This window comes from Eptatretus burgeri, chromosome 3 (assembly GCF_056783735.1).
Source record: "Eptatretus burgeri isolate ZD-2024b chromosome 3, Ebu_testis_v1, whole genome shotgun sequence".
In the NCBI taxonomy this organism is placed as follows: Eukaryota; Metazoa; Chordata; class Myxini; order Myxiniformes; family Myxinidae; genus Eptatretus; species Eptatretus burgeri.
In genome coordinates, this window is record NC_140963.1 from 53,079,301 (window position 1) to 53,107,250 (window position 27,950).

General features: G+C 47.5%; 1 protein-coding gene and 1 long non-coding RNA gene across 2 annotated transcripts in view; one reads left to right on the forward strand and one right to left on the reverse strand.

Annotated features, from left to right (window-relative positions):
- LOC147029887 (uncharacterized) lies at window positions 1-27,532 on the reverse strand. The gene is made up of 5 exons (XM_085873366.1): window positions 27,381-27,532; window positions 26,697-26,837; window positions 11,718-11,827; window positions 8,835-9,041; window positions 1-366 (listed from the first exon to the last, which is right to left on the reverse strand). The coding sequence occupies exons 2-5, from the start codon at window positions 26,828-26,830 to the stop codon at window positions 239-241; spliced, it is 579 nt and encodes a 192-aa protein (XP_085729492.1). The 5' UTR covers window positions 26,831-26,837; window positions 27,381-27,532; the 3' UTR covers window positions 1-238.
- The window catches only part of LOC147029888 (uncharacterized), a 28,448-nt gene continuing 14,045 nt past the window's right edge, over window positions 13,548-27,950 (forward strand). Inside the window, exon 1 of the long non-coding RNA XR_015056119.1 lies at window positions 13,548-13,670. This is a non-coding gene — a long non-coding RNA (uncharacterized LOC147029888). The remainder of the gene's footprint in view (window positions 13,671-27,950) is intronic.

Below are 27,950 nucleotides of genomic sequence, written 5' to 3' on the forward strand. Positions count from 1 at the left end.
TTTTCAGATCAAGATAATTCATTTATTGAGTGTTGCAAATGCACAGAATGCAATCAAACCAAATCAAAGAAAACAAAAAAAAACAACATCATGACCATTTAAATGTTCTGGTGTAGTCAGTCATGTGACCATGTTTATGATGGTTGCTGATGATGCTGTGAGTTTGTCCGATGTTGGTGATGATGGTTCTTGTGTTATGAGTGTGTATGATGGTAACAGAAGGTGCTACCCCCTTCACTTAGACGAGCTTGCAGCAGCGAGCGCTTGTCCAGTCGATGCCATAGCACTGACAGTGGCACTTGTTATCGTTCTGAATGTCCCATGAGCCACACCCCATACCACAGGCACAGGAGGTGGCGGTATAGCCTGTTCAGGTCGATATATAAACAAACAACACAGACATTTTTATCAGTGATAGCTCTTGCAAAGACGAGCGAAAGCAATATTTGGCTTCATTCCAATTCAATAATTTGTGATGCACCACAAGTTCATAAAGAAGGTTAAAGAACAATCGACCAAACGTGCATGTTTCATATTGAGATCACAACACCTCATCTTCCAGAGGTCGTGTGAATTATGCAGATAACTCCAATGAGGTAGCCCACTGTTTGCAAAAAATTTCAAGATTTTTCACTTCCATAACCGAGAGCAGAGGAGAGAGCCACAATTTTTATTCTTCTGGACAGCACACCCGATTATATAGCTTACCCTGATGGCACTGCACCAGAATGATGATTCTTTAATTGCCCCCATTATTGCCATCTTGTGTGATCGACTGAAGAACGTTTTTTGGTCCAAGGCTTTCATGAACTGCTGCCCAGGTCTGACATTCCACTGAAGTTGGCAGGAATTTGTAATTTGGTCAGGCTTCTGTTATGCCTGGTGTTGGCTTAATGGTTAAGGTGATGGGCTTGGGATCCTCGGGTCATGAGTTCAAATCCTGCTGGGAGTTTAATTCATATCAGGTGGGGTTGATTCAGCCTGTCATCCAGCTTGCTTGGCCAAATGAGTACCAGCTTGCTGGGATGATTGAGCCATTCAAATATCCTGAGTCACAGTGACAACCTGTTCAGGATTGTGCCCAATAGCCCAGGAGACTGCTTCAGCAGCATGGACGCTCTGTACAGAGTATGGTTCCAATGGATGGATGGATGGTCAGGCTTCGAGCGATAATTCATGGACTCTTGGCGAAGGTCACCGTGGGATCCACCAACTCATGCTGGCAGACAGAACATCAAGATTAACTTCCAGCCGAGGGATGACACTTGCATTGATGCATCACCCAACCCACTTGCACCAGGGTGACAGTTTATAGCTGGGCCGAGATTTGAACCCAGGCTCGTCAGCTCAGAGGGGACATTTATTATTCAAAAAAAAAATTGGCTCAGGCAACCAATATAATTCATACTCAGCCCAATTCTCATAATTTTGAATCGATCCATGGGTTTGTCAATGCAAATTTCTCCAAAATTAGCATCATGGGTTTGAGGGTGACAACAATAATAATCTATCTCTCATTCCAGCAATCTGTGCGTGTCTGTGTCTGTGTGTGTGTGTATGTCTCTGTCTGTGACCGCTGTTTCTCGACAACCACTGGTCCGATCTAATTGAAACTTGCCAGCTATATTGCTGAGGACCTGAGTATGTGCGTTTTCAAGGTTTGATATTAATCGGACTTGTGGTTCCCAAGTTATGTCCATTTATTTACCAACCAATGACAGGACACGTTGCTGCGTAGGCGTGGCCGATGCGCCATTTAGTTACCAATCACAGGACACGCTGCTGCGTAGGCCGGTGCGCAGCCGGCCGACGATGACGTCATGTGCCATGCCGGTTACGATGGGGATCGGTGCCTTAGTTACCGTGGCGTAGGAGTGGCAATGGTCAATGGCAGCGAATGTCATGGCAAGCAAAGACAGGGAGGTAAACTTGATTTTAATTTGGATTTTAATTAACTCTGTGTCTGTCAGTATCACAGCAGTTGTTACTTCAATGCAAGCGATAATTCGTGGAATGATGTGAACATTCCGTACGGGCACGCACCACTTCCGGATGGTGATGACTTAATGTATTCTAATAATTTCTCGATTTCTTTTGCGTATTAATGGATAAACACAATGCCCCAATCCAGTCGTCGTTTACGAGAGCGAAGGAACGGCCTGTGTGTTTGTTTCTGGCTCGCGGTTTTAAAGTTTTTCATTTTTTTGGTTTGCACGTATGGCCACGCACGTAGGGCCACGCACGTACGGGCACGCACGTGCGAAGGAACGGCCAGTGTGGTTGTTGTTTCTGGCTTGGGTTTGAACGTTTTTTTTCTTTTTTTTTCACGTACGGCCACGCACGTACGGGCATGTCCTAGAAATAATAATAATAATCATAGTAAAATGTTGCCAATTATAGTTAAACTTGATTGAAAAGGAAATGTATTGTTGTAACCTTTAATGGAAAATGTACTCAAATAAGAAATGATTATTACAATTCTATGTGCTTGGACATTATCTATTTTAATAACAAATATTTGCATTTTAAATAACTTTATATCTCTTTTTCTGAATTGAAAGATGATAAATCTGCCCAGTGAAGGTGCAACTAGTTCCCCAAAACAGATTGACCTTTCAAATAATCTTTATCATTATTCATTATCGTAGAATCACCTATTATTTTATTTTATTCTGCTTATTAAGGGATTCTCATATATAAATAATTATATTGGCATTCAAAAGTCTGGTTAGCCGTGAGAGGTATTGTTACGGTGGTGGAAATTCACAGAACACCATTCAGGTTCCCCAGAGATCAGTTATTTCGATAAATACGTGTTTTAGGTTAGATTCCTCCACCAATGTGTAAAGGGAATTATTCGTGCGCCGGGCTGTGCATCTTTGAGTTGGCCGTTATTACCTTCGCATTCTGCGAAAGGTTATGTTTTGGTCGGCGTGTATTTATTTATTTATTTATTTATTTATTTGTAATCTTGTGATTCATATAACTCAAAAAGTATTAAACCGAATTGCATGAAATTTGGTGGGATGCTTGGTTATTTAGCCAGGAAGCATTCGATTAGATTTTGGGATCGTTCGGGTCAAAGGTCAAGGTCAAGGTCACGAAAAGGTCAAAATCGTCTTTTTACGATAACACGGTCAATTTTTATTCAATTTGCATGCAACTAACGCCAAAATGTTCAGAATTCAATGCCTCATCTTGTGATATGCAATATGACACAATGACGCCCATACTCTTGTTACCGGTTAGGGGTCAAAGGTCAGGGGGGTCACGACCTTGAAAAATATGCGGTTTTTGTCATAACGCGGTCAATTCTTGTCCGCTTTACATGAACCCAGCACCAAAATGTTCAGAATTTAATGCCCAATCTTGTGACACAATGACGTCATAACACATGTCGCCGGTTGGGGTAAAATGTTGGGGGGGGGGGGGTCACGCCCTTGAAAAATATGCGGTTTTCGGCATAACTCAGTCAATTCTTATTCGATTTGCATGAAACCAGCATCAAACGAGATTACCTTCTCTTGTTGAAACGTTGTATTCACCGAGCTTGCGAGTGAAGACTCGCCAAAACGACGTGAGTTGATTGTTGTTTAGTCCGTAGCCCCTGAAAGTCGGGGTGGGGGGGTCATGACATTATAGATATGTGGTTTGTGTCATAAGACCATTCATATGAAACCAGTTCCCCACACTCATACCAAGAACAAAAAAAGTAGTGGCGGCGAAGGTATGCGCTCTATGAGTGCCCGTTCTAGTTCTTTCTCTGTCTTTAATTTCGAAACATCATACCAAAACTCCTCACCATCGATGAGCAACGCTCCCCACCACCACCACTGTTCAAAGCCGCCATTGTGCGCCGTGGTGTGAACCTAATTTGCATAACCGGATCACAGAGCGACTTCCCCGAAACCCACGGGTGACGTCAAACTTGGGGTTTCCCGAGAGGCTCACCAGGGGTGAAAGGTCGGGTGCGAACAGTGGGCAGAGCCTGGCCTCAGGTTGAAAGATCAAGGGATGGCTCGCTCCTGGCCGATATAAGGGCGGAACTCAAGCAGGTTCAGAGAGAGTCGGTGTCGTGTCACAAGAGTGTCGGAGAAGTGGTTCGTGGTTGTTCGTCGTTGCTCACGGGTCGTTCTCCGGTGGAGATCAGAAGTCGGGAGTCGGGGCTGGCAGCGGAGCGTGTGGGTCCGGGCAGACAGCCCTGATACGGTCGGGCGACGCTGAGGAGTGAACAGGGTCTAGAGGAAATCAACTCTGAAAGAGCAAGAGACCCGTTCGCTCCTCTGAAGCGTCGCCGGCTAGGCTCACCAGAAAGGGGCCGCGACGAAGCCTGGCCACCGAGGCCGACCAAGCAGCCGTTGAAGCTGCTCGTCAAGCCGCCCAAGCGACTGGCACATTCGCGACGCACCAGACCGAACGGAGACACCAAGGGTCGCCGATCCAAAGACCATCGAGTCGCCACCATGGGCGGCCAGGTAACCTGCCCGGCCTCTTGGAGCCCCTCAGTCAACCAGGCCTCCGAGTTTGAAATACAGGCTCGTGAGCCCTATTCTTTTCTTTGGTTTTGGATGAAAGTCTGTGGTGCCTTGTCTTCCTAAGTAGAACAGATTAAGTGCATGATTGTGTACATGATTGTGTACATGATTGAATAGGCATCGGCTGTAGGCTTTGCTCGTGTCTCGTCCGCATCCCCCCATTCATTGACTGCATGCCTACTGAAATTAAATGCCCCATTGTTTGAATGTTCACCTGCTCGTTGCATCACTTTTCTGCCATTGACCGCCACGGTGCGCTCGGGATGTTAACTCGCTATTGAGGCCGACAAACGTGATAATCTGGTCCGACGGGATTTGGCGAATTAAAACCGCTCGGCTTCGCACACGGAACGAGCACGCTTCGGCTCGTTTTCGTACAGGTCCCGTCGAGGTATAAACACTCGGTATTTCTGTCTGCGCGAATAGTTAGGTATATCGACAATTCGGCGATTGACCCTGTAGCGCGTGGACAGAATAATTGACTAGTTTATGATGCGTTAAGGCATCCGTGGCTGGATTTCGGGGTTGGTCCGGAAAGTCACGACTGGATTGTCGCCTTCGGTGGGCGTGCAAATGCGATTGGGCTGAAGCGGCCGTCCGCACGCTGAACGCGGCGGAAACCCACAACAGTATCATTCACGCTTCAATGGAATGTTTGCTTAAGGAGATATACAGATATGTTTTTTTTACACTTTTGTCAGCTTCAGATTATAAATCTTTCCCTAGCCCTTTCAATGCGGGCTGACTTTCTGACCTCCGGGCCAAGGAGCCATGTGTGATCCATCCTAGCACCCAAAGGGGTACAGTCTTAACGTCATTCTGTCTTGACGATGATAAAAAAAACATATCGTTGGATCATCTCACTCCCTCTGAAAACTCTTATCAACCTTTCGGTCATAAATATTCCTTATCCCTTCAAAATTAAGCTGACCTCCAGATGGCTGCTGCCACAAAGCTGTGAATGAATGATCTAACCCTAACTGTATCAAGTTCACAAAGCTGTGAATGAAAGCTGAATGCGAGTCGGAGGAAGAAGAGTTTTCCATGTCCGATATGCGGCATCCCTTGCATAAATGGCCACAGAGCAGGAATTATTGAACCAAGAATTGGTCGGAGAGACGGAATTGAAAGAGAATGGGATATAAGCCTCCATTCCTGCAGCGATAACTTCAGCTATACTTTCAGCAGAGATAGATGCATCGCCCGAGGAGAGGCAGTAGTTTTTCCAGGGAAAGTCACAGAAGAAGTTTCGTAAACCAGTCCAGGCAGCATTACTAAAATGCCAATACTGGTGTTTCGGCGGAGCAGTCGGAGGAGAAGAAGTGGTGGTAAGTAAAGTGATGCTCACAAGATTGTGGTCAGAAGAACCAATTGGAGGTAAAATTGTGTCATTGCAATGCAACGGATTGGAAGTGAAGGATAAATCCAAAGTATTAGTAGTGTGGTCATGACGATCTGGGACATGGGTAGGGTGGGTGATCATTTGTTCCAAATCATTAAGAATGGAAAATGTAAGAGCTTCAACTCCTCCAACATCCGTGTGGGAAGATTTCAGCCACTACCTGTGGTGTACATTGAGGTCTCCGAAATGGAGAAATTCTGCTTGATGGTGTTCGGATGTCACGGCCTCATGTCAAGAGTTAAGATAGTCAAAGAAAGTTAGAAAGCTTGGAGAATTTGGAGAGCATAAAGTGAAACAGAGAAAGATAGTGATGGTCGGGAGACAAATCTTAAGCCAGATGACATCAAAGTTTGGAGATTTGAGGTCTACAAGGCATACAGCAGGTGGAATCGTGAGTGAAGGTTGTAGTTCGAAATGTTGTAAGAATTAACATGAACAACATGTAATGATTGGGTCTCTGAGAGAAGCAAGTTATGAGGAGAGGAGCTTGCTTGATGATGTTCAACAAAGGAAAGATTTGAAGAAAGATCACGGATGTTGGTTAAATGAATTGAAAAAGTCACGCTGGTTCAAAAGGCAAGGGTCTTGGGAGGGACCGATACTACTACTGCCCGAGCCCCCCCCCCTCTCGTTGGCAGCAGAGATAGGCAGATCACCGGAGATTCTTCGCACCCCATAATGCCGGGATCTTGGGGCCATTAACTTTTCGGACTTAATCGTAATTTATATTTCATTGCAGGCTGTCTGAGGGAAATGAAAGGAAAGAAAAATAAAAGAGAGAATGTAAAGTGAGCAGGGAAAATGAGTGAGTAAGAAAAATATATGGTGATTGTTTGCAAGAAAGAGAGATTGAAGCTCGCCCGGTAGCTCTCGTTTGAGTGACACAGAAAGTAAGACCAGCAATCCTGACACTGAGAGTGTGACACGTGTGGCTCATTTTGCTGATGCTGATCCTGCCCACCAGATTCTCTCAGTGAGGGAGTCTCGTGAGTGGAGGAGGTCAAGCGCAGACCACGTGCCGCGTGGTTGCAGCAGGTTGATCGGCATCTCAAGGAGATGGGGATGGGCCAGGCATCTGCCTGGGGGATGGCCAGAAGGTGGCCCATGGAGTATCGGTGTAAAGTGGACGCAGTGACGCGCTGCTCCGGGGCATGCTCCCATACCCGACCTGACCTAACCTTACCCCTAACACCCAAAGAAACCCCTTATACAACTGGCCTTAATACACATGCACCATATTTATCCAGGGAAATTAGACAGGTAAGATGTGGCATGGTTTGAGGATATGTGTTTGAAAATGAAGCAAGAAAACAGAGGTTTGAGTCTGGGTGTCGGAAACTAAGGATTTGAGAATGAGACTTGAATACCAAGTTGGAAAATGAAGGTTTGGAAATGAGGAAGAGATCAATGGGGAAGGTTCTACGTATAATCACAACACATCTGCCTTTCCCCTGATACAAGGGGTGGCTAACTCAACTAAACAATCACTTTGGAAATATCTAAACTCCAGGATTCTTTTATGTGTTGGATCTAACTCCCTGGGCTTTTCCATAATCACAGCAACATAATTATATATATTTTCAAGTGTCTGTGTGTTTGGATGTGCGTTTGTACGTAATTCTTTCATGGCTGAACAGTAGCACCTAGAGACCCAAAATTTTGGATGTAGGTACCGTATTTCAAAATCCGGACAAGGTTTTAAGCTACCACCCCGCCCCCCCACTACGAAACCCCGATCACCACAAGGATATCTTTGTGTGTGTGTATGTTTGTGTATGTCTGAAATCATAGAAGAAAAAAAACGGCTGTGCCAATCTCCACCAAATTTTGCAAATGTGCTGGGCGGTACCCAGGTTCAGGACATTGGCAAAAAATTCACCCCTTCCCCCCCAAAAAGAAATGAGGCCATTTGGTCCATCTCAGGTACATCTTTGTGGTGCATTCTCGGGTACATCTTTAAACATCAATCTTCGTGATGGTTTACTAAAATCTAATTAACCCGATGTTTATCGGGTGATCCAGCTTGGGTGGGGTACCCAACACTGCATGGGGGAAAAAACAACGTCGGGGTTTTGGCACAAGTTGTGCATTGACAATATTGAAATCTTGAAAATATTTTCAAGTGTTTGTGTGTTTATACATTATTATTTTATGGCCGAACCGGAGCACCTGGAGCCCATACATTTTGCTTGTTGTAACTAGAGAATCTGGACAAGGTTTTGAGCGATCACACATCGGCCTTGAAGCCCGTTTTGAGGCCACCAAAGGTCACCACTATAAGGTGTATTTTTGGAAATGTGGTCAGGCAGTGCTGTCTCCAGCCCACAGGTAAAAGGTAACCACCATGAGGCCAATAACTCCATGACTTTTCAATGTCCAACATGTCCCTAAATCACCGCTGGGAAAAGTACACCCGGCCGGGTCGTGATAGACTTGGGTGGGGCAAGTTTCCCCGACCAATCCCACGAGAACGTCGGAATAATTGTGTCCATTGCAGAAGAAAAAGAAGAAGAGTGATATACTCAATGACATCTTCATCTGACTTTCCTCTTTTGTATTTCCTTATTTCCTTGTCCACACACTTTCTTGGCTCTTTCACCATTCATCAAGTACATTTATTGCATTTTCTTTCATACAGATATTGAAGCTTTGGGGACAGCAAAAGGACAGATTAAAGTGATGAAAGGGATCGGTATAGGGAGCATAGATGGACAATGTATGTGTGAGTTAAGAAAATAATCGCCACTTGCTAATTCTGCTCTGCACGTGGTGGTGGCGGCATCCACCTTGAATCACTGGATGGAAGTTTGTTTGTATAACATGGTTCAGGATCTTTATAGTTCTGATTTTTGTGATACAAATGTACTTTGATTTTAAAAGTAAAAAACAGTACTCACTTTTGGGACATTCCACACTTGTTCTCTGTGAACTCACGTTCACACAATCCAGTGCAGTTCCTATGTTCTGTCCAGGCAATCCAATTGATCCTACTGGACCAGGTAAACCCATTTTGCCTTGTTCACCTTTTATACCAGGCAAGCCTGGCATACCCCTTGGACCTATTGGACTCTTTTCACCCATTGGACCCACTGGTCCAGTGATTCCTGCAACAATGTTAAAAAATAATTACGACTATGGAAAATTCAGGAGTTTTTCTCCTTTGTAAATCACAGTGAGACTGAAAGTGACTAAGTTAATGAATCGATGTCATTTTAAAGTGAAGTGCTGCATTTCATTATCAACTCAGGGCCTTCATAAAGTTCCAGCTTCAGAATTTTGTGAAGGTTGACTGTGAGCCCCCCCCTTTCCCCCTTCCCTGGGAAGGACAAAGTGCATTCACATAATTATATTAAAGTGAGTTATTCCTTAAAATCCTGAATTGCAGTTAAGATATATCACATGCATGTGGATCGAGATGCGTTACGAATGTGAGCGAGCTTAAGTCCATGGTCTTTTCCTTCCTATATTCTGGACTCGAACCATTTTCCGCTGGCAACACACTCATGCACACAGGTAACACCATCACCACATCCTTCACTTTAGCAGAAAATGTGGCACATTTGGCTTGAAGGAGAGGTTGAGGAGGAACCTCAAAGTCAACCTCCTCCAAGAGGAAGCAATCCATCGAAAGTGACACGTGAGCACCAATACTCCATTGCTGGGTAGTGGGACGAGACCCAGACAATCACTAATGGGGTGGGGGTGGTTCTGACCGCCCTTACGATTCCTGCACCAACAGGAGTCTTGAAGCCGCAGTATGAATGGTGGGGGAAGAAATAAGGGGAGAGATGCAGGAATGGAAAGAGACATATAGATTATAAGAGATTATACACTTCGACTTCACTTGGTTGCTTACTGTTCTGACCTCGCTTCAGATGTTTTTTAACCCTCTTTCTGACTTTCCTTTCTGACTTTACTTTCTGACTCCGACACCGACTTTCTTTCTGGACTTTGCACTTCTTCACTTTCCAATGTTCTTTACACTTTGTTGACTTTTCGTCTCTCTCTTTTCGTATTATTTGCGACTTTTTCACACCACACCAAGTCTGCCTCACCACGCATCACCGGCTGTTATTTTTGAGCTGTGCAGTGCATCACGTTCAGCCAAAGATAATCAGGCACTTCAGATGACCGTGGCGTGAGCGGAGGGAGAATCCTGGGAGAGAGCGTGCAGAAGGCGAGCTATAACCACCGAACCAATGGGTGGGTACAATCCAGCCGGGTTGTGGAAGGTGTGTCGGGGCACATAGATGACCCCTTGCTACTTCTTTCTCACCAGTACCACTTCTCCTCCCTCCTCCCCCACTGTCTAATTTCTTCAAATGTCTGGTGCCTTTGTTTTAGAGTGCTAAGTGATTGATTTAAGGCATCCGATGGTGGATCTGCCGTGTGGCAGATAATTTCTGCCATATTTGCTTGAATCCCAAACTCCATTTCTCCTACCAATTTCTGCCATACTTGCATGTAATAAATGCATGAAAGATTTAGCATTGTGTTTTGACTTATCCTGCTCTGGTTTTGATCTGAGATAGCACTCCTGGGGGTAATTAGCCCAAGCAGTTAATGGGTCTCTGATGAACGATAGGGTGCGGCACGCAATGTTGGTTCGCTCGGTCAATTAACATCCGTTGCGTGACTGACGGCATGATTCCCCCATCTATATAAATCATCTTGCCAAGAAGCAAAAAGAAGTGAAAAAGGACAAGCAAACAAGAACACAAAGACAAACTATAATGTGACTCAGTGGAGTGAATACTTCCACCAGGCTTAACAGTTTACATTTTGTATCCCACTGGTCGGTCGGATCTGAATCCGGACCTGAACCAAAATCGAATTGGCTTGTTCTTGTCACGGAAACAACTCATCCACCTCGTTTTATTATAAACAGCCCCAAACCTTTTGAAATATCATGCTATGTATCGTTTTGGCCCATCTCTGAAGGGTGAAGAATAACTTAAATTTTTTTTTTAATTCTCGGATACCGACATGGATCTGCATTCGGATCTTCAGCAAAATCGAATCAATTCATCCTCGTCATACACTCAACCTGTCCACCAAGTTTCCTCCAAATACATCCATAACCTTAGGAGAATATCGTGCTATTTATCGTTTTTGACCGCATCTCTCAATAGTGAAGAAGTACTTAGTAATTCTAATATCTGGATCTGGATCTTCACCAAAATCTAATCAATTCGTCGTTGTCACACACCCAACCTGTCCACCAAATTTTGTTCAAATCTGTCCTTGCTTTTTGAGATATCCTGCTCACAGACAGACGGACGGGGTGAAAACATAACCTCCGTCCACCTGAGGTGGTAGAGATAACAACAATGTGGAAAAGAGGTAGCAAGGGGAAAAAGGTGGTAGGTCAGGGAGTGTAACGAAAAGCTCAGGGGTAGGAAGAGACTTTGAGGTGTTGATGTTCCTCAGTCTTGAAGGACTGGAGAGAAAGACTCAGAGACTAGAGACGAGAAGGTCTGTTTCAAAGATGGAGAAAAAATGGGTTATTGAGCTGAGCAATAATATTAGATGGAGGAGTGTGGAGGGAGATAGGTAACAGGGTAAGTGTTTTTCATAGAACACTAGCCGCTTGCAAAGTGGAATGATGGGAGGCTGAAAATAAATGTGCAAGTGGAGCAAGATCGTGAGAGGCAGATGACAGCAAGGTCCCCAACTTGTCTGTGCTCGGCAAGAAGCAGAACCTGAGAGCTTATCTCTTGCTGAGAACTCTTAACTCAAGAAGAAATCGAGACATCTCCAGCTCCCAGAAATAATTGTACCTGGTGCTCCAACTGCTCCAGGTAGTCCAGATGGTCCTGGTGGTCCTGGTGGTCCTGGTGGTCCTGGTGGTCCTGGTTTTGATAAAAGTCCTGACCATTCGAGATCGTTCCTATTGGGTTTTTGAAAAGTAAACATGCAAATGAGTGATAAACCTCCATTGAAACCAAAATAAAAACACAACCATGCTTCATTACTGATAAAAAGACAATAACATTGGAAGGAGAAATAGCACAACTGCAGGAATTAAGAAGTATACTGATAAAATGAGGAATGAGTTGAGAAGGATGAAATAATTGATGAGCAAAGGAAGTGGTGATACAAAACCAAAAGTATTGATGGGTATTCTTTTGGGTATTTTGAAAGAAATGGGGGCTGAAACAGAGATTTGTTAAACTGTTCTTAAACTTTGTGTGTATTACATCTGGGCATCCTCCATTGTTCCAAGTCTTCCTTTGTTAAAGCAGAACCACTCACCGCTTATAAGGCTTTTATAGAGAGCTCAATGGATTACTTATTTTCATGATAGCTGCCACCTCAGCATCATATCTGTTTTTCCTGGATTCTATGGAATGTAAAACTCTCAACAATATTATTGCAATCTCACATGATGAGGCTGAAGCAAAAGGACTGTTGCTGACATCAGACCAGTCGGTGGCCTTGTTGTTTAGCTCCTTCTGCTCTCTTACCTCTCCAATCCTTTCCAGTTCATCTAAGATTCAGGCGTTCTTCCAGTTACCCCCCCCCGCCCCCTCCATCCCATTACCCCCAGTTAAACTCCTATAATCCTGGATTACTGTACACCTCCACTTTTTGTTCCTCTTTTCACCCATTTATGGAGCCTCCTTTTGTCTAGAGGGGAATGTGTGCGTCTCCAACCATATCTCAGACATGTATGAACCAAATTTATTCGTACTTTGCACAAAGACAAGAAATTATAGTGTACATACGCACATCATTTTGTTTCACGATGCGATCAAAGATGGCTGACGGGCGGCCATTTTAGTTGCAAAAATAACCCGATGTTGAACATGTCCTCAACCATTTCTCAGACATGCATTTACCGATGTTGTTCAAACTAGGCACATCGATAACGAATGATGGCTTACATATTGTTACGGCTGTGGAAATTCGCAGAGCACCATATAGCACGGTTCGTACGGGTCCTTAAAACCCATAAAAGTCCAACATTTCTGAGTTGTACAATTTAAGGACTTAAATGTCCTTAAATTTCAGGAAAATCCACGAGCAGCGTCCTAAAGGTTTTGTCGGCTAAAAAAAATAATAATAATAAAAAAATAATTAAAAACAGCAACAACTTCCGATATTTCATCACGTGCCTTGATGAAGCCAATAGTGAAACGCGTCATAATGTCTTTACGTATTTATGATATATCGTGTATTTACGAAATAAATAATGTATTCACGAAATTACAATACGATAAATGGAATAATCTTTAAATAATAACGTGAACTTTTCGTGAATAGTAACGTGAACTTAGTAACGTGAAAAAAACTGTTTACCGGTTAAGCGGCATGGTGGCATTTCATTCCCGCCCGCCCTTATGCCAGAGCACGTGGCTTTGTTTTTGCGTGGCTGCCAAAGTGGTCACGTGTCTGCATTCGGATCATCTCGGCAAACTTCGACCGCCATTGTGATCGCCGTCATCACGATAAAAGAGCTGAACAATAAGCCTATTGTATCCATTATCATCGGCATTTATAGAATTTGTTGACCCAAATTTACATGCACAATACATCAAAGGATGCCTGGACAATGCTATTTCCAAGCGACCTGGCTTGATAAACCGGAGTTCAAAGGATGGTTGGAGAAAGATTCCGGATGTCGATCTTCTGCTCGTTGTCTTGCGTGCCGCAAATCTTTCTCTTATCTGTGAAAAGCTTGGGAGTTTCTGCCGTCACCGTCCATGGTAAAGGACAAAAACATCTACAAGGTGAGTGAAACTGTGTTTGTGTATTCTGATATATGATCAACGATCTTTTGGGTATTGAGTGATTGACCGAATTGTCTCGCAGTATGCATGGTATCTGGTATGTATTGATTACAATGTAAATACTGTTGCGGATTCGCGCCCGCCGGCGTGCGGACGGCCACGTGACTCGAATCGCGGCACGTCGCCCACCGGACGGACAATCCAGTCGTGACCCTCTCGGACTAACGCCGGGAACTAGTCACGGGTGGACCTTTCGGTCTCACCACGATCGTGCCAATCGGCCCCCGCGTGGGATAGGGTTGCTCGCCAAATTCGACCTACCTAAGTACCCACACGGAGGGTAGACCGGGCGATCGCACCTCGCCGCAGGTCGACTTCGGACACGGGCCACTTTAAGCGACCCGTTCCGTACTATCGGGATAACCGAGCGGTGTTATTCGTCGGCCTCGACGGTTCGATTAATTATCGGGCGTTTTAGCCCACGACCAACCCTTTACGTGAAGCAAGATGGAGATTCAATGAAAGAAAAGACGAAGCGAAGCGGGAAAACAGTTCAACATAACTCACATTTATTTCGCGATGAACGGGAAGCACACATATACAATTACACCAAAAGCACATGTAAAAGGAGAAGAAACACAATATTACACAAAAAGCAAATATAAAAGAGAAACACAATGCAGAGCTATCCGACTACCGAGCACACGGCAACACTTATACAATTTTACTTCACAGACGGCGCCGACAACACATATTCCCAAAGCAAAAGAAAAGAACCACTCTCAAGGATGAGGGGGGTAGGCGGGCCTGGGGCCGAGACCGTGTCGGGCCTACCCGTCTGATGATGAGACGCAGAGCGGCGGCAGCGCCTCAACTCCGCGGGCCTCGCGGACAGTGTCTGGTAGGGGGTGGGAAAGGGGCCCCCTTGTCGCACTATCTCAGCGCGGGGGGAAACAGGAGGGGGTTGTTGATGCTCGGGGGATGGCGGATATCACCATGTCTCGGGTCCCGCGACGAGCGTCTCCTCCTTGACCTCGGTCGCGTTGCTGGCCTCTCCCTCTGCAGCTCCCGGCACTGACGCGAGCACCCCCTCGTCCGCCTTCACCGCCGCCACCTCTCCACAGCTCCGTCTAATCGCCCTCTCCGTCTCCTCTCTTGGCTCGTCCCAACTCTTCACTCTTGACTTCTCCCCTCCGAACTCACAACTGCCAACTGAACTGTATGGCGAGCGCGGCCGTTTATATCCCCCGTGGCCTCGCTCCCCCACCTTTGACCCTTTACCTCCGACCCTTCACCTCCAACTGGCTCCCCATTGGACCGAGGAAAAGTGGGCGTGAATGCTTTTTGATCCATGAATTTGCATATCGCGACCTCACTCCAACGCCCTGGAGGCGGGGCCAAATCGCCCCAGCTCGCCGATAGGACGGAACAGAAGTGGGCGTGAGTCGTTTTTGATCCGTTTTTCTTCGGAAAGTCTGTGATGTCTCTGAACACGCTGCTCGGTGCGCGCCCCGCACGAGTCCAGCATCGGCGCCCACAAGTGGCGTGGGAATGACGGTGATGCGATGGTGGCGAGTTGTGACGGTAAAGGTCGTGGCTGTTGTTGTGAAGCGGCGTTGTGGTTGGTGGTTGTTGTTGTGAAGCGGCGTTGTGGTTGTTGTGTGATGGCTGTTGAGACATGGTTGGTGGTGGTAGTAATGGCGGCTGGTCCAAAATAAAGATAGTAAAAGAAAAACGGCTATCCTGAAGAGTCGCAGCCCGACTGAATGACATTTATTCCCTCGAAACAACGGGTTTGGGCCTAACTACACATATACTTACAGAGATATCTCACCTAAGGGACCTGAATGGTGGTTTGTGAATTTCGTCAACCACAACACTACCCCTCCCCTTTTTACAGACTCGTCCCGAGTCGTCAAATTTTCGTGTGCCATCATGTGTAGTTTTCCCCTAGTACATTTTACCTACGGATCCCTGAGTGCGACATTCATGGTATTCGTGTCCCCAAAATAAATAACCTGAGGGCTGAGTAACTACCTAAACAAACTCACTCACACAGACGACTTAAATAAAATTGCCGGCGCTAGGACAGACATGCCGGGGCGCACTCATATTTACAGTACATCTTACCTTAACTTACAAATTTTACACTAAACCATGGCCCAGGATCAATGAACTCTGCAAAAAGAAAGCAGTTAGCAGGGAGCCAGGCTGCTCACATGCAGTCTCTGGCTCAAACAATGCAGGTGACAGGGAACGTGGCCGGCTGCTCACACGCAGTCCAAGGCTTTCCCTTTTGAACTGAACGCAGTGAACCACAACGGTGCATGGGCTGCACGAACGTAGTCTCCGTGCCAGCTCAAGTGGCACACGCAATGAACACAACGAATGGATGGATGAATGGTTTGAACTGAACACAGTGAACCACAACGGTGCATGGGCTGCACAAACGTAGTCTCCGTGCCAGCTCAAGTGGCACACGCAATGAACACAATGAATGGATGGATGAATGGATGGACGCAAACACGGTGCACGGGCCGCCACTGCAGCCCCGTGTTGTAGCTGCCAACAGGGCAGTTCTTGCAGCTTGCAAACTGTTGCTTTCTGATCCTGGCGCACATGGCAATGAACAGGGGGGAAAAGCAAAAATTGAACAGGGCTGGTGAACAGGGGCAGTGGGCATGGCATGTCAAAGGTTGCAGGCATACACAGCTCGCAGAAGAAGGCCGCTGCAGGCAAACACAACCGGCAGATGAACTGGCCGGCACAGGCCTTGAAGAAAACAGCTGCAGATGATCCGGCCGGCACAGGCCTTGCAGCACAGCAGCTGCAGACGATCCAGCCGGCACAGGCCTTGCAGCACAGCAGCTGCAGACGATCCAGCCGGCACAGGCCTTGCAGCACAGCAGCTGCAGACGATCCAGCCGGCACAGGCCTTGCAGCAAAACAACAGCTGCCGATGAAGTGGGCCGGCCTTTGCCTTGCAGCAACGCAGCCGGCAGATGAAGCTGGCCAGCCTTTGTCGTTCAGTGGAGGTTGGTGGAGGGAGTGCGGTGGTGCTGGCCACTCGGAAGGCGGGCTCGGACCTACCTACCTGTCTCCCTCCCACCTATCGCCTTTGCCTGTCACTGTACATACCCACTCCCTTAATTTGTCAAACCCCAATTTAGCCCCAACTTATTTTTTTACTTCCCCACTATAAATCGTCCCCTAACCCCCTTTATCGTCCTTGTTCGGCGAACCTATCCTGTCACCTAGCCTACTCCCAACCCCTACGTTCCCTTCCCGGAGGGGAATAAGGGAGAGCTGGCGTCCTTTGTCGAGGCCCAACGAAGCCTCAGAATGGCCTCCCCAGACTTCAGCGATCTATAACCAAAGTGGGTCCAGCGGCCCACAACGAGAGCGAGGGGATGGATGGTGCGGAGGGGTACACTTCCTAATCTACCCTATCCATTTAACTGTTAAACTACCCCGGGGCTTCCAACAAGCGCCTCTCGCTTATACTATTGGTTCTAACAACCCAGATTCCCGTCGCCTGTGTTGGTGTCCTCACAATTTCGGGCCTCGCCCCCCAATTTTCTCTCCGTGCCCTCACACGGTCTCATGGCTGGGACACGTGGCTCCCTTTGGTAGGCACGACCCTCTGCCGAATCTCCCGCTATGGCACCCCCGGGCACTACACTGCCTCCGAGCCTACCAGCTTCCTAACACCGGGGAGTGCCCCCCATGGCACCTCCCCTGAAACGCACACGTGGCAGGCTGGCTTCCCAGGCCCCTTTCCGAGGGTCACCCGTGCCCACAACACTGCCCACGTGGCTAATGGCGCCCCGGGCCCCCGCACCAAGCAGGCGCACCCGTGCCCACTACGCTATCCCGGCCCCCCATGGGCCCTTGGCCTACCACGGCCGACCAGCCTGGTGCCCGGGGTACCCACTCAGCGATACTCACCTTTCGCAGCCACGCTCCCAGCCTGTCAACAGGGCTCCTGCACCCCTCCAAATGGGTATCGAGCCTACTTTCCCACCAACAACAAAACGACTTCCATTTTTCAATTTGACTAACCCCCTAACTCACTTTATACTGACCCCGGGGTCCCTTGGGCGGGAGTCACTCCTCCCCCCAATCACTCATCGCACCATGCATTCCCCATTCGCTCCATTCACACAGACCCGCTGGCCTCACTCACTCACCAAGCACATGCTTCCACTTCACTCACCAACTCTTCGACACACTCACCACTGAACTCTGCCATCCTTCTAACTACCTCCCCTAACTAACTCGTGCTCCCACGTCGTCCCTTAAACTACAGCACGTTCCTTTTAACACTACGTCGCTCAGCTACGTCCCCGCTACACATCCACAAGTCTGTCACTGTCTCCAAATCTCGAAAATAACTTTTATTTCCCCACCTAAAGCTCATCTAAATCCCTCTAACTAATCCATTCCACGGGCCCCATGAGGACTTACCCCTGCCCCATGGAGCCGGTCTAACTAAGCTAACCCTTCCCCCTAACTCGTTTCCATCCTGTGCCCAGGGTCAAGGGGGTCTTCCACCCCTTGCCCAGGAATCCTGTGCACCCGAAAGTGAGGCTTGCTTTTTTTTTTTTTTTTTTTTTTTTTTTTTTTTACATGCGCAGCACCAGCGCGGCAACTCACAGCTCGCGCACTTTTCACCTGCCCGTGACGTCATGCAGCTGCACGTGTTCCTCGTCCCTCCTTGGACTGTACCATCCGGCAGGGATACCCCTCCTGCCGGATTCCCACCCCACGTGCAGCCATGACGTCACCGTGCGCATAAAAAAAAACAAGCCCCACGTCTCGAGGGGTTCCCCACGCGAACACATGTGCTTTGCCCGTTGGAGCTTAACACACACGCCCGCGTGAAGAACCCGTCCGGTCCAAATCCGTAATCCTGCCTAAACTTTGTCCGTCCGCGGGATCGGCAAATCCACCGCGTGCGTTTCCGGACCGGGACTTCACTCTCGCAAGCGAGCACGTGGGGGCCTCGTGCATTGCACAGCACGGACCTCGTGCTCACTGCTGGGTGAACCCGGCACGGTCCCCGAAACAACTACAGCCGCTACTCGGCTTTCTTTCCTCTGTCGCCGTCGTCGTCGCCATTCAACACACGCACACCTGCGTGTTTCGACGCTCACACTCCATTCCATTACATTCACACCGGGAGACGCGGCTGCGTGCTCCCGCATGCCAACCGACATCTCCCTCACATACCGCTCTCTCACACACACGGTCTCCCTTGCATAAACCATACCACTCACACGTGGTGCTCCATTCACTCGCGGCCTTCCACTCACTCGTGCCTCACTCATACACCGTGCCTCACTCAAACACGCGGGGCACTCAACCGCGGTGTTTCATCCACACACCGTCCCTCACTCACACACGCGGGGGAACTCAACCGCGGTGCCTCATCCATACTGGCCGTTTCATCCACACACACGGCCTCTTCCACACACGGTGCCTCATCCACACACGGCGTGCTGGGAAGCACGTACTCTGGCACCATCGCCACCACACCACTCACACACGGGGTCGCTTCCACACACGGGGACGCACTCACGCCTTGCACCACACACACAGGGACAACCACACTGGGGATTCGTGTCCCCACAAGGGTCTCCGGGGCCTCTATACCCCCCAAGCTCTCCGTGCACCCGTTCGCAGCACTCCTCCCCTCAACCTCGCAAAGCACGACCGAACTCACCTGGTCGTGACTCGCCTCAAGGGGGCATACTCCCTCCCCTCGTTCCTGGAGGAGGCCATCCAGCTGCTCGCACTGGGTCCCTACACGCTCCGCGAGCTCACCCCCATTATCCTCCACTACCTCCGTGTGTGTGTGTGCGTCACTTACCCCGTCTTCATCCTGCAGTCTTCCCTCTGTCGTTCCCATCTCCCGTGTCTCTGCCAACTCAGTCACCTCTTCACCCTTTACCTCCCTTGTCTCTACTATATTTATTTCCTTTGTCGTCACCTCGTGTCTCGTCTCGCACGTTTTGGTCTCCCCATTTAATTTTTCCCTTTCGGTCATCGTCACGACCCTCGCCCAACACGCCCCCCGAATTATTTTTTCACCCGCCTCCACCGCGGGCCTGTCAGCCGTTGCACCCCCTCCCAGCTCGTTCGTTCCCAGACGTGGAGTCGCCATTTTAAGCTCCCTGCTAACGGCCTTCATGCCCGCCTGCAGGCATCGGCCCATGTTCTGTGTCTCACCCCGCAGCTCTTTCATTTCTTCCCTCATTTGCTTGTTCATTCCTTTCATTTCGTTTTTCATTTCATTTGTATTTGTATCCATCTTTTCGTTCATGCCTTTCATTTCGTTTTTCATATCCGCATTTATTTGTTGTGTATTCGCATCCATCCTCGTTTTCACTTCGTCCATTTGCTTGTTCATGTTCGCACTCATCTTCGCTGTCATTTCCGCATTCATTTTTGCCAGCATGGTGAATAGCTGGGCCATGTCGGGTGCGCTTGGGTGAGCCGTTTCGGCAGGGGTTGGGGAAGGGTTTTGGTGGAGAGGGGGAGGGGAGGTGTCACACACCGCGGCCGCTGCCGCACCCATTTCGGGCTCTGGGTTCAGTTGGGCGAGTTCGTTTTCCTGTACAACCAACATTTCCTGCACGGGGATTTCATCCTGAGCCATGGATTCTACACATTCTACATCCATTTCTAATACCCCCGGCTCCCGCTCGCCTTGAGACGCCATCTTGCTTCTCTTAAAGGGTTAATTTAGCTCGCTCGTAATTTGGAGGGAATCGGGGGTCGCTCCTCTCACCCCTGGACCGATTCCCGTGAATTTAGCTGGAGACAGGAGAGCCCGTTTTCCCGTTCTCCGATACCAGTGCCGCGAGGAGGGCGATGAGTTTATATCGCACGACCTGACACCAGTGTTGCGGATTCGCGCCCGCCGGCGTGCGGACGGCCACGTGACCCGAATCGCGGCACGTCGCCCACCGGATGGACAATCCAGTCGTGACCCTCTCGGACTAACGCCGGGAACTAATCACGGGTGGACCTTTCGGTCTCACCACGATCGTGCCAATCGGCCCCCGCGTGGGATAGGGTTGCTCGCCAAATTCGACCTACCTAAGTATCCACACGGAGGGTAGACCGGGCGATCGCACCTCGCCGCAGATCGACTTCGGACACGGGCCACTTTAAGCGACCCATTCCGTACTATCGGGATAACCGAGCGGTGTTATTCGTCGGCCTCGACGGTTCGATTAATTATCGGGCGTTTTAGCCCACGACCAACCCTTTACGTGAAGCAAGATGGAGATTCAATGAAAGAAAAGACGAAGCGAAGCGGGAAAACAGTTCAACATAACTCACATTTATTTCGCGATGAACGGGAAGCACACATATACAATTACACCAAAAGCACATGTAAAAGGAGAAGAAACACAATATTACACAAAAAGCAAATATAAAAGAGAAACACAATGCAGAGCTATCCGACTACCGAGCACATGGCAACACTTATACAATTTTACTTCACAGACGGCGCCGACAACACATATTCCCAAAGCAAAAGAAAAGAACCACCCTCAAGGATGAGGGGGGTAGGCGGGCCTGGGGCCGAGACCGTGTCGGGCCTACCCGTCTGATGATGAGACGCAGAGCGGCAGCGGCGCCTCAACTCCGCGGGCCTCGCGGACAGTGTCTGGTAGGCGATGGGAAAGGGGCCCCCTTGTCGCACTATCTCAGCGCGGGGGGAAACAGGAAGGGGTTGTTGATGCTCGGGGGATGGCGGATATCACCCTGTCTCGGGTCCCGCGACGAGCGTCTCCTCCTTGACCTCGGTCGCGTTGCTGGCCTCTCCCTCTGCAGCTCCCGGCACCGACGCGAGCACCCCCTCGTCCGCCTTCGCCGCCGCCACCTCTCCACAGCTCCGTCTAATCGCCCTCTCCGTCTCCTCTCTTGGCTCGTCCCAACTCTTCACTCTTGACTTCTCCCCTCCAAACTCACAACTGCCAACTGAACTGTTTGGCGAGCGCGGCCGTTTATATCCCCCGTGGCCTCGCTCCCCCACCTTTGACCCTTTACCTCCGACCCTTCACCTCCAACTGGCTCCCCATTGGACCGAGGAAAAGTGGGCGTGAATGCTTTTTGATCCATGAATTTGCATATCGCGACCTCACTCCAACGCCCTGGAGGCGGGGCCAAATCGCCCCAGCTCGCCGATAGGACGGAACAGAAGTGGGCGTGAGTCGTTTTTGATCCGTTTTTCTTCGGAAAGTCTGTGATGTCTCTGAACACGCTGCTCGGTGCGCGCCCCGCACGAGTCCAGCATCGGCGCCCACAAGTGGCGTGGGAATGACGGTGATGCGATGGTGGCGAGTTGTGACGGTAAAGGTCGTGGCTGTTGTTGTGAAGCGGCGTTGTGGTTGGTGGTTGTTGTTGTGAAGCGGCGTTGTGGTTGGTGGTTGTTGTTCTGAAGCGGCGTTGTGGTTGTGGTTGTTGTGTGATGGCTGTTGAGACGTGGTTGGTGGTGGTAGTCATGGCGGCTGGTCCAAAATAAAGATAGTAAAAGAAAAACGGCTATCCTGAAGAGTCGCAGCCCGACTGAATGACATTTATTCCCTCGAAACAACGGGTTTGGGCCTAACTACACATATACTTACAGAGATATCTCACCTAAGGGACCTGAATGGTGGTTTGTGAATTTCGTCAACCACAACACTACATACCTGGTACTTTTCTATTTTTCAGCTATGAGGTCTGTGGGTTCAACTTTGGGTGGAATGGGAGATTATTTTAATACGGGAGCTGCGCCAACCTCAGATGCAAATCCAGCACATACTGCCCCTGCTCCTCAGCCTGCTGCTCATCCTTTTCGGGTGCCAGCTTCTTCTAGACCTGGACATGGTGGAACACAGACTCTAATAGCAGAAGTGTTGTGGGCAATGAATTGTGTCGAGTCGCATTATTCCTTTCGTTCGTGTGAGGGAACTTCTGATTTCTTTAAAAAGATGTTTCAAGGGCATCCTGTTGCCGAAACATTTGCCTGCGGTGAAACAAAATGTAGATATGTCTGCCAATTCGTGCTTGCTCCTCACTTTTCTTCTCTTCTAAAGAGTCTCATAAATAAAGACAGTGAACATGTTTTGCTGTTCGATGAAAGCATGAACACAAAGACTGAAAATAAACAATTAGACATTCATGTCAGACTTTGGCACCATGACCAAGTCCACACTAGATACCGAACATCACAATTCATTGGTCATGCTGCTGCAACTGATTTATTTGAACACTTCAATGCATCAACCTCTAATCTACGTAGAAGTGGTTTGTTGCAGGTATCTATGGATGGCCCTTCAGTGAATTGGTCTTTTTATGACAAATTGGGGAAAGAAATTAAGGATGAGTGTGATATGGGCCTGATGAATATTTGGAGCTGTGGCCTCCATGTCATTCATGGGGCGTTCCAGACCGGTGCTCGTGAGACTGCTTGGGATCTTGGTGATATTCTCTCCAGTCCATACTACCTGTTTAAAGATACCTCTGCCAGGCGCGATGATTTTACTGATGTAACTGGGTGTAAAGACTTCCCATTGAAATTTTGTTAGCACAGGTGGGTTGACAATGGTCCTATCTGCAGCAGAGTTATTCTTTTGTGGCCTCACCTGAAGTTATTTGTTGAAGCATGTGAAAGCAAGAAGAAGCCGAAACCAACCAGCAACTCTTACAAAACTCTGCGTGGTGCAATGAATGATAAGCTATCTGTTGCAAAACTGTCTTTTTTCAGGTCAGTAGCCAGTGCAGTTGAACCATTTTTAGCCTTGCACCAAACAGACAAGCCAATGGGTCCCTTTCTTGTTCATGATATTGAGAGACTTGTCAGAAATTTGTTAGAGAGGTGTGTTAAGCCAGTTGCATTACAAAATGCTTCTACTGCATATGACTTGTTAAAACTGGATCTTGAAAAGGAAAGGGTAGAAAACAAAAAGATTGAAGTTGGTTTCAAGGCTGAAAGTGAACTGAAGTCCCTCCTGAGAACCAAGGCCATCAGTGAACGCCAGGTGTTTCAGTTCAAAGAAGAATGTAGGCTATTTGTGGGGAAATGTGTCAACAAAATCTTTGAAAGGTTTCCTCTTCAGTATAGTTTAGCCAGAAATATGGCTTCTCTGGATCCCAGGTTGATGGTGACTGATCAAGAACACTCAAAGTCCAAATTCAAATGCCTGTTGGAAAATTTGGTGACTCTGAACAGAGTTGATGGTGATAATGTAGATATGTTGGTTGCGAGTTACAAAGAATTACTGCAGGATGTAGCAGGGTGTGAACTGAAGTCTAGGTTAAAGGACTTCAAGGTTGAAGATGACACGGTAGATATGTTACTCTATGAATGTGTGGGTAAAAACAAGAAGTTTGAGAAGTTGTGGGGTCTAGTTCGTAAAGTGTTGCTCGTTTCCCATGGTCAGGCGTCTGCTGAGAGGGGTTTTTCCCTCAACAGACAGATAGAGAAGGACAACCTGGGTGAAGGCATGCTTGTGGAACTGAGGCAGATCATTGATTATTTTGTACTGGTAGGTGGAATGCTCAAAGTTGAAATCACAAAGGAACTGCTATCCTCAGCCTCCAGTTCTCGACATAAATACCATCAATATCTTGAAGAAGAGAAAACAAAGAAAGGGCAAGAAGCCATCCAAAGAAAATGAAAAATGGTTGAAGATGAAGTGGATGGTTTGAAAAAGAGAAAGAAGGTGTTGGAAACTGACATAGAAGGTCTGACCACATTGTCAGAAAAATATGCAGACGAGGCTGTGGCAAAACTAGCCACAGTCTTCTGGTAAAATCAAATGCTCTCAGACACTCTGCTAAGCAAAAACGGGGGGAACTCAAATATCTAGAAAGAGAAATTCAGGAGAAGGCTAAATCCTTGCCTGCTATGTCCTAATTGGATATTACAATGACATGTAGCTTACAAAATGTACTGTTCTGTAGTGTAGAAGCAGTCAGAAGCTGCTGCAACTTTGCAGGTGGTAGTACCTACAATAACATTTTAACATAACAACACATTAACATTGAGAGTGCTGTTAGGTCCGCCAACAACCCCCTTCTGGTAAAACTACCAAAATCACGAATCACTGCTCACCTTCACTCTTTCATTCCTCTTTTTGTTCCCCGCCTTTGCAATAAACTCCCTCACTCTATTCTTTCCCATTCTTCCCTCCAGGCCTTCAAAACAGCTGTTCACCACCACCTCTTATCATCCCCATCCAAATCCTCGATCTTTTCTACCCCCGATAATCCACCCAATCCCACTTCCTTCAAATTACCTGCTTTCCTTCCTGAAAGTCCCTGTAATGTCCATCGTCTATTCCCCATGTTCCCCATCCCATCCCTCTCCCTTCCACAGATCTCCTAATGTGTCTGTTCCCCACTGTTTTGTCCCACTCCCATCCCTCTTGTCTCATGCCCCCTTGATGTGCGTTGTGTGTTAGCTCTCACACGAGCCTCGACAAGGTATACAAAAAAAAAAAAATGAAATCCTTCCTTTCCTCCAATAACCTAATCTCAGTTCACCAACTTGGTTTCAGACCAGGTCACTCCACTTTGAACATGCTGCTTATACTCACCCAACAATGGATGGAGGCCCTCAATGTCAGACATGAGATTAGGGTCATCTCTCCGGACATATATTGTGCTTTTGATACAGTCTGACATCCTGCCTTGCTCTGCAAATGCTCTGCCTATGGAATCCAAGGCTAAATCCACACGTGGCTGACTGACTTCCTCTACTCTTGTAGCCAACACATGGCTCTCAATGGAATCCTTTCATCTACTCTCCCTGTCAAGGCTGGAGTGCCCCCAAAACAGTGTTGTGGGTCCAGTCCTATTCCTAATCTTCATCAATGATCTCTCTGACTCCATGGAAAATCCCCTTTATCTGTTTACTAATGACTTCACCATCTGCCGTGACATCCTGCAACCTTCAGACAGATAGGCTGCAGCCTCTTCCCTTTGTTGAAACCTTGAAGAAAAAAATCACAAGATGGTCATGCACTTGGAATATGTCTTTCAATCCTGACAAATCTCACACTCTCATTATCTGAAAGGACTGTCTGGCAAACCCTCCTATCTACTTTCTTAACAATCTTCTTCATGAAGTTCAGTCCAGAATTCAAACCATATTTCAATGTTGGCCTCCAAGGCAAGACGCTGACTGGGCATCCACCATCGCTCAATGTCCTTCCTTGGCATACCTGATCTATCCCCCTACAAGACCTTCATCTGCAGCTTCATGGAGTGTTGCTCTGGCCTGGCTCCCCAGCCTCACACATGCTCAGCTTGATATTGTGGAAACCAATGCCTTCAAGCTTAATGGAATCTCCTGTCGTGAAGCTGAGTCTATGGGCCTATCACTTTGCCATCACAGACAAGTTGGTGGTCTCTTTGTCTTTTACATTCTCTTTTCTGGTCTTGCACCCTCTGCTTTTTGCACGTTTTGTTCCCCCCAGGTTTCTGTATGGCACACACGGTCCACCATCAACCTCCTTCTGGTGAAACTACCTAAATCCAGGATCACTGCTTACCTCCACTCATCAGTTTCTATTTTTCCCACCTGTAGAGCCAACTTCCACATTCTCTTGAATCTCATTCTTCCCTCCAGGTCTTCAAGACCACTATTCACCACCATCTCAGATTTTCTCCAATCCAAAACCATATCTTTTCTACCCTCGTTAACCCCACCAACCCACAATCCCACCCAATCCCTCTTTCTTCCAAATTACCAGTTTTCCCTATTGAGAAGTTTCCTTCTGTGCATTGTCCACCCCATAATCCTCTCCTGCCGACATTCCTCCCCACACCCATTGTTTGTCAAAGTCTGCCTCTATCTTATCTTTCAAGTCTGCTGTTGGTGTTTCCCCCCTCTCCCGACTGTTCCTTTTGTCCTGCTGTGTCCTGATCAGTTTTGTGTACTAATACGAGCTCGTCCACGAGCTTCGACCATGGTGTACAAAAAAATTGGACATAAAAATTGCATGCAAGATTAAGACATACAGTTTATCAGGCATGTCGCAGGTATTGAGCATAAGCAATGGCTTGTGGCAACTTTCAGAGACTTCTTGGTCTGCTCGGCCAGGCACAGCAGCAGACGAAAGGAGCAGAGTCACCCACAGAAGTAATGGCTCCATGTTTAACCTGTTACCAATACCACAATGTAAACATCACAAGGGCTTTCCACACTCATTCTTCATTCAATCACCTTCTTTTGTCATCAATCCTAAGTTAGGTCTGATGCTTTAAGTGTAAATTATATCATTAATGATCATCTTTATACATTGCAAACTCTTCTTCCTTCATAAATGAAGATGGAAAATCAGACTGCAACGAAGGTATCATAAATATTGTTGTCCACAAGAACTATTTGTATGATATTATGTAAGGTCAACGTTTTAGGGGAGATCTGGAGAGAGGGTATGGAGGAATTGAGAAAAAAAACAATAACACAAGGAAGAAAGGTAGAAGGTGAGATATTTTATTAATATATTTAAATAGGGTTGGCAAGGAGTGAAAGAGGGAGAGAGAAGGGAAAGGAAGTAGAAGAAATAAATGAGAATGGGTTTGGGGGAAGGGGGAAGAGTCAAACATTCTGCCATTATCCATATGCAGTATGTAGATGACCCGGTGAAGTAATTAAATTAACTCTACATTCTGTCCAAAGCAAATTTTAGCTGAACTCACAGATCCTGTTGATGCGACTTCCACGAATCACAGATTTGTGAACTGGACTGAGCCGACACTAACCCTACATAACCCCATGCACAATCACGCCCACATGATGCAATGTTAGCTGGTTGTATCCTCTGCCAACTGAAGATGGGTGGAGGTTATGCTTGCACCCCTGTCTGTCTATTTGTCTGTCTGTCTTTCTGTGAACACAATATCTCAAAAAGTTATGGACGGATTCAGATGAAACTTGGAATGTGGGTTGGGTGTTGGAGAAGGAAGAATTGGTTCAATTCTGGTGAAGATCCGAATACGATAATTTTAAATTTTTTTTCTTAAGTGATTCTTCACCTTGGAGAGTTGGGGCCAAACCGATAAAATAACATAATATTTCAAAACGTGATGGACGAGTTATGACACCACGAAGTGGATGAGTTTGTTAGGTGATAAGAACAATCCGATTCGATTTTGATTAATGTCCGGATCCAGATTCGGCCATCAGTGGTGTTCAGCCTGGCTAAGGTATGCGCTCTACTAAGTGCCGCGCTGTGGTTACTACTGGGGTAGAAATGTAGACGTTCATGG